The sequence below is a fragment of the Hyla sarda genome, chromosome 3 (assembly GCF_029499605.1).
Source record: "Hyla sarda isolate aHylSar1 chromosome 3, aHylSar1.hap1, whole genome shotgun sequence".
NCBI lineage: Eukaryota > Metazoa > Chordata > Amphibia > Anura > Hylidae > Hyla > Hyla sarda.
The window spans coordinates 289,060,234-289,074,765 of NC_079191.1; the positions used below are offsets into that span (position 1 = coordinate 289,060,234).

Below are 14,532 nucleotides of genomic sequence, written 5' to 3' on the forward strand. Positions count from 1 at the left end.
AGTAAAATAACTGATGTCATTACAAAGTAGAATTGGTGGCGCAAAAAATAAGCCATCATATGGATTTTTAGGTGCAAAATTGAAAGAGTTATGATTTTTTAAAGGTAAGGAGGAAAAAACGAAAATGCAAAAATAGAAAAACCCCGGGTCCTTAAGGGGTTAATCTTCATACCCACAGTTAAATAGATATTGTGCATTTTGTGTATTGCGGCGCTTTTCCCTTTTTATTTTTTTGCTTGTCAACCTTGGTAGGGGTGCCCTGCTAAATTTTTTATTTCGAAGGGGTGTCATGAGCCGAAAAAGGTTGGGAAACACTGGTTTATGAAGTTGAGGCAGCTTGTTGAAATGTTTGAGGCAACACACAGCTATCTGCCCCTCCCTGTAATACAATGCTGAAGAAAGTAACTGGGAGGTTAATGGCTGCAGTAAAAATCCTTTTCAGTGAAAAAAAACACTGCTCTCTGTCCACCAGAACACTGATGTGACTAGGATGTGAAACGCTGCTGGAATGAGCTTTTCTGTGTAACACACACACACAGTGATGTCCTACCTATCTGTATGGGGTGTAATGGATGATATGACGATCCGCAAAATGGCTGCCAAATATATAGGGATGCAACATCACAGGGGAGACTGGCTGCTGATAGGCTGCATCCTGCATGTGATTCAGGGTCATCCTGCCTACTTCCCTTCCTGCCTTGCCTTCCCAGCGTTCCTTGCCTCATATACTGACATGTGGATCCACCATTTTAGATGCCTTGGAGCCTGGACCGCAGTAAATGGAGTTTAATGAAGTGATATTCGCATTAGTTGCGCATCGAATATTTCATGAAAATCGTAACGAATTCGGTTTAGTCAGCTTCGATTTGCTCATCTCTTCATAGTATGAAGAAATAGTCCTAAGGTTATTGACAGACTCCCAAACTTATGTTCAATTAGACCATGACCCAACTGGATCCTTTCTCCAAGAACTCATGAACCTGCTGCTAGATTGCTAAAGTAGCCAATCTAATCACTGAAGAAGAGTTTATATTCTTATTTAAACCGAAAAACAACTTTGGCAACTTTCTACACCTTGCCGAAGATAGTCAAGTCGTCCTGTCCAATTGTCGGCTGCCCAATTGTATCAGGCAACGATAACCTCACTCAAGGAATTAGTCTGTATGTAGACCAGTTCTTATCTCCATTTGTTTCTACTCTACCATCTTTCCTCAAAGACACAAAGGACACTGTCACTAGACTCCAGGAAATCAATTTTCTACTGGGTACTTTATTTGCAAGTCTAGACAATGAATTTCTGTACATGAATATTGAACATGATTTAGAGAGTTACTAGCTGTTAGGCACTTTCTAACTATCAAAGGCATGCAATAAACTGATCACAATAATTTTTTTTCCTCAAACTTCTTCAATTTCTTCAAACCCACAATTATGTTACTTGATCGTCACTTTTATTTTGAAAGTAATTATGCAAATCTTTTTTTCTAGGGTGGTGGGAAGATCAAATTGTTTTCTCTGACACTCTTTCTCAATTTACTTGTCACATTTTATTTTGGGGTAATTTTAAAAATTACATTTTAATTTGGGATGACGTCTACAAACAGTTTCCTTGAGTGGACAAGTAACCATTCGGCCCCTCTAAAAAGAGGAGTACCAACCAGTGGCGTTGCGACCCGGGTGCGGGGGGTGCGGCCCGCACCGGGTGACACCAACCTAATGGAGTGACACCAAGACGCTCCGCAGCACCCACCCAGTGGCGTTGCGACCCCCATCTGTGCCCGACCGGCCTCCCATCCGTCAGCACCTCCCCTTCACATGCGCGTTGTGTGTGCGGTGCGCCCGTCCGTCAGTACCCCCCCCTTTCATCTGCACCGTGCGCCCGTCCGTTATCACACCCCCCCTCACCTTCACCAGCACTGTGCCCGGCCTCCGCTCCCACATCTGCGCCGGCCTGACGTCACACCGCATGGCCGCGCAGGAGGACGTCAGTTACGTCACTCGCAGGGCACCCGGTGAGAAGGAGCGCTGCGCTCGATGGGTGAGTGTGTGTGTGACCCTGTATGTTCGTGACTGTGTGTGTGTATGTGTGACTGTGTGTGTGTATGTGTGACTGTGTGTGTGTGTGTATGTGTGACTCTGACTGTGTGTTTGTGTGACTCTGTGTGTGTGTGTGTGTGTGTGTGTGACTCTGTGTGTGTGTGTGACTGTGACTGTGTGTGTGTCTGTCTATGAGTGTGTGTCTCTCTGACTGTGTGTGTGTTTGTGTGTGTGTCTCTGTGTTGTATGTGTTTTTTTGTGTGTGTGTGTGTGTGTGTGTGTGTGGGGGGGGGGGGGGGGTTGAACCAGCGATCTAATGTGGGGAGACTTTGACCCATTGTGGGGAACCTGCAAGGGAACCTGCGGCCTAATGTGGGGAAACTACTACCAAATGTGCGGAGTCTATGCTACCTAATGTGGGGAGTCTATGCTACCAAATGTGGGGAGTCTATGCTACCTTATGTGGGGAATCTGTGGTACCGAATGTGGGGAAATTGCTACCTAATGTGGGGAATATGTGCTACCTAATGTGGGGTAACTGGTACCTACCTAATGTGGGGTAACTGGTACCTACCTAATGTGGGGGAACTGGTACCAAATGTGGGGAATCTATGCTGCCTAATGTGGGGAAAAGATGCTACCTAATGTGGAGAAACTGCTACCTACCTAATGCGGGGGAACTGCTACCTACCTAATGCGGGGGAACTGCTGCCTACCTAATGTGGGGGAACTGCTGCCTACCTAATGTGGGGGAACTGCTGCCTACCTAATGCTCCCCCCTGGTAGTAGCACCCTCATCATCCACCAGCAACACCCCCCCCCCCAGCAGCACCTCCATCAGCAGATCCTGATGGTGGATGATGGCGCTGCTCCTGCCAGGAGGATGATCCTGCCGATGGATGATGGGGGTGATACTGCCAGGGGGGGATGGCCAGTAGCACCCTCATCATCCTCCAGCAACACCCCCCAGTAGTAGCACCCCCATCATCCAATAGCAACACCACCAATACCCCCCTCCCGTGGTAATAGCATCAGCTAACGGATGTTGAGGGGTGTTACTGCGGTTGTGGTATTATATTCAGAGGGTGCACCGTATGGCAACGTTACATTCAGAGGGCGCAGTTTGTGGTAGTATTATATTCAGAGGGCGCAGTGGGTGGTAGTATTATATTCAGAGGGCGCAGTTTGTGGTAGTATTATATTCAGAGGGCGCAGTTTGTGGTAGTATTATTAGAAATGAGCGAACTTACAGTAAATTTGATTTGTCACGAACTTCTCGGCTCAGCAGTTGATGACTTATCCTGCGTAAATTAGTTCAGCTTTCAGGTGCTCCGGTGGGCTGGAAAAGGTGGATACAGTCCTAGGAAAGAGTCTCCTAGGAATGTATCCACCTTTTCCAGCCCACGGGAGCACCTGAAAGCTGAACTAATTTATGCAGGAAAAGGCATCAACTGCCGAGCCGAGAAGTTCGTGACGAGTTGAATTTACTGTAGTTCGCTCATCTCTATTCAGAGGGTGCAGTGGGTGGTAGTATTATATTCAGAGGCTACAGTATGTGGCGGTATTATATTCAGGGGTACAGTATGTGGCAGTATTATATTCACGGGTACAGTATGTGGCGGTATTATATTCAGGGGTACAGTATGTGGCAGATTTATATTCAGGGGTACAGTATGTGGCAGATTTATATTCAGGGGTACAGTATGTGGCAGATTTATATTCACAGGGTACGGTATGTGGCAGATTTATATTCAGAGGGTACAGTATATGGTAGTATTATATTCAGTGGGTACAGTGTGTGGGGGTATTATATTCAGGGGTACAGTATGTGGCAGATTTATATTCAGAGGGTACAGTATGTGGCAGATTTATGTTCAGAGGGCACAGTGTGTGGTAGTATTATATTGAGAGGGCACAGTGGGTGGTAGTATTATATTCAGTGGGTACAGTGTGTGGCAGTATTATATTCAGGGGTACAGTATGTGGCAGATTTATATTCAGAGTGTACAGTATGTGTTGGTATTATATTCAGAATGTACAGTGTGTGGTAGTATTAAATTCAGTGGGTATGGTGTATGGAAGGTTTATAATCAAAGAGTGTAGTGTATAGTAGTATTATTTTTAGAGGATACAGTGTCTGGCAGGTTTATAATAATAATTGTTTTCATATAGAGGATGAGAATGCGCTGACATAATGAGGAGACGTCTGGGCGTCACATTCTACAGAAGTTTTAGCTGGACCAGGCGGTATGTACCATCTGAATTAGATAAGGGAAAACTATAGAGAAGACGTCACCTGTAATCACTGATATCATTGTGTATTCTCCTCACTATAGAGAAGACGTCACCTGTAGTCACTGATGATATTGTGTATTCTCCTCACTATAGAGAAGACGTCACCTGTAATCACCGATATCATTGTGTATTCTCCTCACTATAGAGAAGACGTCACCTGTAATCACTGATATCATTGTGTATTCTCCTCACTATAGAGAAGACGTCACCTGTAGTCACTGATATCATTGTGTATTCTCCTCACTATAGAGAAGACGTCACCTGTAGTCACTGATATCATTATGTATTATCCTCACTATAGAGAAGACGTCACCTGTAGTCACTGATATCATTGTGTATTCTCCTCACTATAGAGAAGACGTCACCTATAGTCACTGATATCATTGTGTATTCCCCTCACTATAGAGAAGACGTCACCTGTAGTCACTGATATCATTGTGTATTCTCCTCACTATAGAGAAGACGTCACCTGTAGTCACTGATATCATTGTGTATTATCCTCACTATAGAGAAGACGTCACCTGTAGTCACTGATCTTATTGTGTATTCTCCTCACTATAGAGAAGACGTCACCTGTAGTCACTGATATCATTGTGTATTATCCTCACTATAGAGAAGACGTCATCTGTAGTGACTGATATCATTGTGACTCCTCTCTATGTCCTATCAGAGCTGTAGTCGCTTGTCAGTTCTACAGTTAGGTCAGTGAAACTACAACTCCCAGAATAACCTCACCACTGCTCAAAGGGGTACTCTACTGGAAAAAAACATTTTTAAATCAACTGGTGCTACAAAGTTAAACAGATTTGTAAATTGCTTCTATTTAAAAATCTTAATCCTTCCAGTACCTATTAGCTGCTGTATAAGCGATTCACAGGAAGTTATTTTCTTTTTTGTCTGACCACAGTGCTCTGTGCTGACACCTCTGTCCATGTCAAGAACTGTCCATAGTAGGAGCAAATCCCCATAGCAAACCTGTCCTGCTCTGGACAGTTCCTGACATGGACAGAGGTGTCAGCAAATAGCACTGTGGTCAGACTGGAAAGAACTACACAACTTCCTGTGGAGCATACACCAGCTTATAAGTACTGTAAGGATTACGATTTTAGATAGAAGTAATTTAAAAATCTGTTTAACTTTCTGGCACCAGTTGATATAAAAGTAAATGTTTTCCAGTGGAGTACCCCTTTAAGTAATTCTGGGAGCTGTATATTTAAATGGTGAAAACTTCTTTAACACTTTCCCATTCTGTGGCAACTGGTATATCTGATTATTATACTGGAATTTCTCACAATGCGCTACAACAGTGGTGTCTGTCACAACAGGCTAAAAACTTACTGGGGGGAGGGGGAGGTATGGGGGTGACACCATTTTCTACCGCGCCGGGTGACACCAACCCTAGCAACGCCACTGGTACCAACAGGGCAATATTTGAGAGCACATTGTGATTGTTCGGGTACTGACACGTTTCAAAAAGAATGTAATACTTTGGATCTTAGGGGGAGATTTATCAAAACCTATCCAGAGGAAAAGTTGCTAAGTTGCCCATAGCAACAAATCAGATTGCTTCTTTAATTTTTCAGAGACTTTTTCAAAAATGAAAGAAGCAATCTGGTTGCCATGGGCAACTCAGCAACTTTTTTCTAGACAGGTTTTGATAAATCTCCCACATAGATTTTCCAAAAGAGGTTTTTCTAAGAAAGTGTTACATTAGGCATTTGTGCCAGGGCTAGGGCGACCTCAAGACAAGAATTGTTATGTGACAATACAATCATACCGGAACATAAATTGATAAGGTGTATCGGCACATATGATTCAAATAATCAAAAGGTGATGAATATACTAGGGAAGTATTGGCCAATACTTGCAGACACAGATCTTAAAGATATCATCACAGTACGACCATCAGTGACTTACCGTAGAGGCAGAAAATTTGAAGAAGACATAGTGCGTAGCCACTATGTTGAAAATATTTCATCAGGTTGTCTTCACTCAAGGAATCTTTCCCATGTGGGAACTGCTGGTTCTGCAAGTACATGCATTGTACAAAACATTTTATCAACCCAGTTGATGGTCGACAGTATGAGATCAGATACTTTTTCAATTGTCAGACTCCCAGAGTAGTAGTGTATATCGCTCAATGTGCCTGTTCTAAACTGTATGTTGAGGAAATGGTCTAACAATTATCCAGAAGGATCTAAAAACATCTCACCATTGGCGAGACATATGCTGGAAGCGTATTGTAGAAACATTGTCCGAATAGATCCTTACATTCCTTCCTTTTATCTTTGGTAAGGCTTGGGATAGGGAGTAGAACACAGCCCTTAATTCGCTCACATTCTGAAAGTCCCCTGCCTTCTCTCTGTTCTATTGTCCCTGAAGTAGAAGGCATTCTACATGGGCCCCAAACTTCTAGAATCTGGGAATTGTTGAGTTCTTGTATGGTTTTAACCTCATTTGACAGCAGGGATTGAGGATGTTAAAATCTTTAAAACATGGCCTCTCTTATGTAGATTGTTTGTTTTATCAACACAACCTCTATCACAGTTATTATCCTTGAGATCTTTGACTGGTACTTTGTCCCTCTGAATCCTTTGGGGTTATTGAGGATTTCTCCAGGTTTACCTTTAAAGCCAATTTTGCAAATATCCTCTGCTTTGACCTCTGCTATAACCTTTGTAAAGGGTCTGGCACCTGAGATAGACCAAAATGTAGGGCCTTGTACTGTAGATGGACTTACTACCCTCTGATATATACTGCTCCTCTTAGCAGACATTGATGTGGGGGGTATATCAGGACATGATTATACGCATCGCCTAAATCTAGAGTTGCCATAAAACAATCTTTCAAGAGATTCAGAATGTCTGAAAATCCCTGGTAAGCCTTCCTCCCTGTAGTCATTGTTGGGATTTTTTAGCTGGGTCAGTAGAGAAAAAAAAAACATTTAACCCCTCCTAAATCCTCTCCATCCCCTGCCTCTTACAGAGCCTGACCGGGGATCCATTCTCCGCCTACCTCTAAAGGGGCGCTTAAATTGGGGTGGCGTGGTAGGGAATCCCTTTTTCTTGTCAGAGGCTCTTTCGAACAACGTATCAAGTTCTGGCTCGAACAGTAATTCTCCATGACAAGGGATGGCACATAATTTTGATTTGGAAGTAGTATTCCCCTTCTAGTCCTTGAGCCATAAGGCTCTTCTGGCTGAATTTAATGTTGCCGTTGCTCTGAGAGTGGTTATTAATGGTACATACTCTGATTGGCCCCTGTTACTAGTGGGGAAATTCATGGGTCAGTTCTGGGCCCTATTCTTTTCAGTATATTTATTAATAACCTTGTAGAGAGACTGTATAGTAAAGTATCAATCTTTGCAGATAAAACTGAGCTCTGAAAAGTGGTTAACACAATAGAGGACTGTGCACCGTTACAAATGGATCCGGATGGGTTGGAGGCTTGGGCTGGAAAGTGGCAGATGAGGTTTAACACAGATAAATGTAAGTTTATGCACATAGGGAGGAAAATCCAGGCTGAAAAAAGTAAGTGTCAGGCAGCCCCTGCCAAGGTAAATAAAACCATAGGGCGCATAAACACGGGCAAAGATGCACACTACAAAGAAATAGTTTTACAACTCTATTATTCACTAGTCAGATCACACATGGAATACTGTGTAATGTACTAGGCACCAGCACACAAGAAAGAGTGGAGCTAGAGAAGATTCAAAGATGGGAAACCAAAGTAATATATGGAATAAGAAGATAGGTGCTCACCACGTCCATCTCACGCTATCGGTCTCTATGAAGGGTTTAACTTACTCTCCACAGGCAGCTCGGCTCTTTAAAATTGTTAATTTCCGCGAGAGCCCAGCACCAGAGATGACTCAGTCTCATACCAGCCAATAGGCTATGGCTTTGACATCAGTCTGCCCCTTGAGTCACAAACAGTCTCCCACACACGGTTAGTAGTCTCCACTCCAAATCTTCCTGTAGCCAGCTGCCACTGCCATTCTACTCTTTATTTCTTACATTGGGATCCTGGTTAATTTTTATGTACATGGTAATGGTGGAATCACAGAGCCCAGCTGAACCTTGTTGCAATGACGGTTATGTCACAATATGTCACACTGCCGCTCCTCCTATCACTGGCTCAGGCAGGACACTGCTGCGGCCAGAGATTAGCTGACCTGCAGTGTGAAAATCCCCAGAAATAGAAAGAGGATCACAGGACACCAGGACCAGAGCACTGTGGGAGCGCCAGAAGATCATTTTTTTCTATACTACACAATGGGCATAGATAGAAAAAAAACACCAAATAACCCATTTAAGGCATGTCATTTGTTGTTGCTTTCACTGGATCTCACTCCTGAGACCCGCTGAGATCATGATTTATTAGCAACTGCCAGCAGATCTGACTTTTAAGCTGAATAGAAAAGCATATTGAAACTGTAAAATGTTGTAGATAATGTTAAAGATAAGCCCTTGAAAGAGCTCTATTTCAATGACATACTTACTCTTGTCTGTCTAAAGTAAGTTTCTGTTTCATCAATGATCTTTTTATTTCTGAATTGAGATCCTGGAAATAAAAAAAATGTAAAAGTGAGATTACTTCATCATCACATACTATTAAGACAAGAGATGAGCAAACTTTTGTAAATTCGATTTGGGCGATTTAAAAAAATTTGGTTTGATCCGTATTTATTTGCGGCGAATCTATATTAAAAACAGCTATTTCTGTACTACAGAGAGCCTCAATAGAGGTGTAGAACACTTTACTTTGTTCTAACCGCACATGGAGTGTGCTGGGGTAGTGAAATAATACTGTTATTCAGAATGACATGCAGATTACAGGCATCGCTTTTAAAACCACTGCCGCAGAGTGGCACAATAACAGAGCCTGGAGGTGGCATCAGTATGAGGAGACCATATAGTGGCTGAATGATACAGCATGGAGGTGTTGGCAGCATGAGGAGACCATACAGTGGCTAAATGACAGAGCGTGGAGGTGTTGGCAGCATGATGAGACCATATAGTGGCTGAATGACACAGCCTGGATGTGGCTGAAGCATGAGGAGACCATATAGTGGCTGAATGACACTGCGTGGAGGTGTTGGCAGCATGATGAGACCATATAGTGGCTGAATGACAGCATGGAGGTGTTGGCAGCATGAAGAGACCATATAGAGGCTGAATGACACAGCTTGGATGTGGCTGAAGCATGAGGAGACCATATAGTGTCTGAATGGCACAGCCTGGAGTTGGCAGCAGCATGAGGAGACACTAGGGATTCACAATATCTAAGATTAAAAGGCGAATTTTGAAATTTAAATTGAAGATTCAGGGTAGCTAGTGCTACCATAAAAAATTTTTAGGCCCAGACCCAGCAGCATCAGTAAACCATTTATTGGCTGAATGACACAGTCTGGAGCTGTCTGAAGCATCAGGAGACTATATAGTGTCTGAGTAGCACTGCCTGGAGTTGGCAGAAGCATAAGGAGACAATTGAAGTCTAAGATTTTTAAATTTAAGATTTTGAAATTGAAATTAAGGATTTTGATATTGAAGTTATACTACTCTGCCTGACATACTTATTGCGTATGAGGGGAGTACAATACGCTTGACTACGCTTAAAACAGTATTTCTCTAGAACAGCAGTAGGTGTGTACTATTGCCTGTCCTTTCACAGTATATAGACCCTTGACAGATTAACAGGTACAAAATAGTACACTACTTAGATGTAGGTATGTGGTATGCACTTATAAGTGCAGAAAAATACAGTACGCTTTAAAATACTTATTTTTACCTGTGTACCAGATTTCAAAATTCCTTTATAAATCAGAAAATGTCAGAATACCACCTGACATTCAAAATAAGAAAATAATACATACGTTCTCTGAAGAAAAGGATCCTTCATTAGATGACAATATGAGTATTGTGTGTTCCAGTGAAATTAGCTCATTGGAGGAACAGGAAAACATGCATTAATTCTGCAACTGAAGAACCACAACAAAAAATGAATGACTTAAAGCCTAGTGGAACTGAGGAACTTCAAAATGGTAAATCTACCACCAAGGATAGTCAGTCAATTCCAACAGTCGGTAGTCAGTATCCACAGTTCCCTGTTTCTGCTAGTCCTTGGCAATATTCCTTTTATTACTGGTATCAACATGGCAATATTGCTGGGAGAGTAACTCAAGGATACCCACATGTTTCCTACAATACACAGTCAATATATGGAGACCATATAGTGGCTGAATGACAGACTGGAGGTGGCTGACGCATGAGGAGACCATTTAGTGTCTGAATGGCACAGCCTGGAGTTGGCAGAAGCATGAGGAGACCATTGAAATGTAAGATTTTTAAATTGAAATTTTAACTCCCAAGTTTTAGTGTCCCGGGCCCCGGCATGTGGGTACAAAGGACCAAATAGAACAAGGAGTCACATGTCACATGGCAGAACAATAACAGAGCCTGTAGGTGGTATCAGTATGAGGAGACCATATAGTGGCTGAATGACTGCCTGGAGTTTGTTGCAGCATGGGGAGACCATATAGTGTCTGAATGGCACAGCCTGGAGTTGGCAGAAGCATGAGGAGACCATTGAAATTTAAGATTTTTAAATTGAAATTTAAGACTTTTAAATTGAAATTTTAACTCCCAAGTTTTATTGTCGCGGGCGCCGGCATGTGGGTACAAAGGACCAAATCTAACAAGCAGGGGCGTAGGAAGCCCCAAAAACCTGGGGGGGGGGAGGGGATAGCATTGTGGCTTTGAAAAAAGGCGGAGCCATAAAGGGGAGGGTCTAAAAGAGGAGGGGTCACTCAATTTTGCATGACAATACAGGCTCATCATCACCGGTACCTTCAGGGAGCAGTGAATTCAAGGGATAGGGATCTGTCAGGACTGTGGGAGGTAGGCTGTGTGTGTGAGGTCAGGATGAGGGGTTAGTGTAGGCACCATTGACACCTTGACGAAACATGGTGTACATGTATGCCATGGTAGAAGTCTGGGTGTATGAAGTGCGCTTACAAGCTGAGCGCTCTTCATTTACTGCTAATGCCGGACATCAGTGATCACGTTCCTTCCCTAATAAAAGTGTAAACAAAAATAAACACATTTGGTATCGCCGCATGTGGAAATGACAGAACTATTAAAATATAACACTAATGAAACTGCCTAAAGAATACCTAAGTCCATAATTGATGATTTCTGGTCTCTTCATATACCAGCAAAAAAGTTTATTAAAAGTGATCAAAAAGTCCCATCAAAACGAAAATGATACTGAGAAAAACTACAAACCACAGCGCAAAAAAGGAGTCCCATAAGTAAAAGTCTTATAGAAGTGGACAATTTTAAGCATTAAAACCAATATACAAGGAAGAATAAAATCACCATACATATTACCACCATATTATTACTGACCAAATCCTGAATACTAAGACCAATAATATCAGTATATAAGGAACAAATTATACCAACACACAAAGACTGGATAATACCGCTATACTGAGTAAAAGCCACTATGTACAGACTAACAATACCAAAAATACTAGAATATAAACAATACCAGGACCAAATAATACTGCCTCATCAGGAACACACTTTATATCACAGAGTGACTAATGCATCATACTGTTACTGAATAAAACCACTGTATACAGACCTGTATCTCCCTGTACAGTGACCATAAAGAAGTAGATACCAGCTGTACACAGAATCTGTATACAGAAAAGCAGTAGAAGACCGCACTGGATAAATCCATTGTCTCCGTTGTCATCCAGATAGAACAAATAAATGATAGCTCTTTTGCACATATCCGGAGTTTTCCATTTCTGGTACTGTGGTCTTGGACTTTGTTGCATGTTTGGTATCCGTATACCAAACATGCAACAAAGTACAAGACCACAGCACCAGAAATGGAAAACTCCGGATATTTGCAAAGGAGCTGTCATTTATCTGTTCCTCAAAAAATGCTTTTGGGGAAACCAACAAACTACTGCTCTTTTGCACATATCCAGAGTTGTCTATTTTTGGTGCTGTGGTCTTGGACTTTGTTGCAGGACCTATATACCATATAAGTGATTGTATACAGGACCATATAAAGGTAGATACCAGCTGTACACAGGATCTGTATACCATATACTATAAGTGATTATAGTTACATCTAGGCACTCACAGGTACGGTTTCTTCTGCATCTGGATCAGACCGACATGTCAACTTCTTCCAGCCAAAAAACATCTCTTCAGCATCTGCAGGAAAAAACATGTTAAAGTCTGCATTGTTCCAGTGCACTGACCTCCCATAATTAGGATAGTAGGTCCCCCATTAAGTAGGCCTATCCCCAAATGTAGACCTCCCCCCAGTAGGTAAATTCATCAGAAAGTAGGTATGTTGTTAGCTAGGTAGATGGGCAGGTAAGTAGGTAGCTAGCTACATGCGTAGGTTGCTGGATACGTAGGTAGCTAGGTATGTTCAAAGTTAGGTTGGTTGTTAGCTAGATAGGTAGTAAAGTGGATAGCTACAGATTCCTGTGAGAAATGATATTTCTTACAGGAATCATCACTCAGCTTTCCTTCTAGGAAAGCTAAGTGATGATTCCTGTGAGAAATATAATTGCAGCCATATTTTTTTCACCCAGCTTTCCTAGACTTCTGAACAGCAAAGTTTTCCAAAATATGTAGTAACACATCCAACACTTCATACAGGGGGAGTGTATGTTGTTACCACATATTTAGGCAAACTTTGCTGTTCTGAAATCTAGAAAAGCTGGAAGAAAAAAATATGGCTGCAATTATATTTCTGTAATTATATTATATGTGTTATCACATATTTAGGCAAACTTTGCTGTTCTGAAGTCTAGGAAAGCTTGGTGATAAAATATGGCTGTAATTATATTTCTCACAGGAATCATCACTCAGCTAGTAATCACTCAGCTGAGAAATAACAGGAATCATCATTCAGCTTTCTGACTAGGAAAGCTGAGTAATGATTCCAGTGAAAAATATAATTACAGCCATATTTTTTTCACCCAGCTTTCCTAGACTTCAGAACAGCAAAGTGTGCATAAATATGTGGTAACACATGTAATATAATTGCAGAAATATAATTGCAGCCATATTTTTTCACCCAGATTTCCTAGACTTCCGAACAGCAAAGTTTGCCTAAATATGTGGTAACACATATTTAGGCAAACTTTGCTGTTCCGAAGTCTAGGAAAGCTGGGTGAAAAAAATATGGCTGTAATTATATTTCTCACAGGAATCATCACTCCTAGTAGCAAAGCTAAATGATGATTCCTGTTATTTCTCAGAGATAGATAGATAGATATGCTATAGATAGATATGAGATAGATAGTAGATAGATAGATATATAGATAAATAGATACCAGCAATAAGTCCAACAGCACTCACGGGTTCAAGTGAAAAAACACAACAGTGTTTATTTAAACCATGTTCGGATGCAACGTTTCAGTGGTATCCACCACCTTTTTCAAGCACTGGATACCACTGAAACGTTGCATCCGAACATGGTTTAAATAAACACCGTTGTGTTTTTTCACTTGAACCCGTGAGTGCTGTTGGACTTATTGCTGGAATTTATGGATGCGGTCTGCGACTGGGACCGTAGTTTTTCCTATTGCATCCGGACTACTATCTATAGATCCACAGTGGTTGTGCTGCCCTCTACCTATTGGGATATAGATAAAAAGATAGATATGAGATAGATAGAAAGATATTTAGATAGATAGATAGATAGATAGATGATAGATAGATATGAGATAGATAGATATGAGAGAAAAATAGATAGATGATAGATATGAGATAGATAGATACAGTAAGAAATAGAAGGCAGTAAACATCACGATGAGCGGGTGCTGGCCGCAGTCAGGCTCTGGTCCTGAGCCCCCCATGATAATTCAAACAGATGCGCAGTAGCACTCCAATCGATGAATAAATAAGTGGCTTTATTTTTTCACGTGAGGTGACCGAAAAGACACTCACCTGTGTGACAAAAAACCTCCACTTATTTAATCACCGATTGGAGTGCTACTGCGCATCTGTTTGATAAATAGATAGATATTAGATAGATAGATAGATAGATATGAGATAGAAAGATAGATAGATATGAGATAGACAGAGAGATAGACAGACAGACAGACAGATAAATATATATGAGATAGATAGATAGATAGATAGATATGAGATAGATAGA

General features: G+C 41.6%; 1 protein-coding gene across 14 annotated transcripts in view; it reads right to left on the reverse strand.

The window, feature by feature from the left end:
• The window catches only part of C3H6orf118 (chromosome 3 C6orf118 homolog), a 303,945-nt gene that overhangs the window by 100,135 nt on the left and 189,278 nt on the right, over positions 1–14,532 (reverse strand). For 13 of the 14 annotated variants that reach the window (XM_056566824.1, XM_056566819.1, XM_056566823.1 and 10 more), the window contains one exon: positions 8,834–8,895. In XM_056566824.1, the coding sequence (XP_056422799.1) occupies positions 8,834–8,895 (62 nt within the window). Of the gene's footprint in view, positions 1–6,249; positions 6,359–8,833; positions 8,896–14,532 lie in introns of those variants that run through there. The other variant, XR_008891406.1, reaches the window with a different exon arrangement.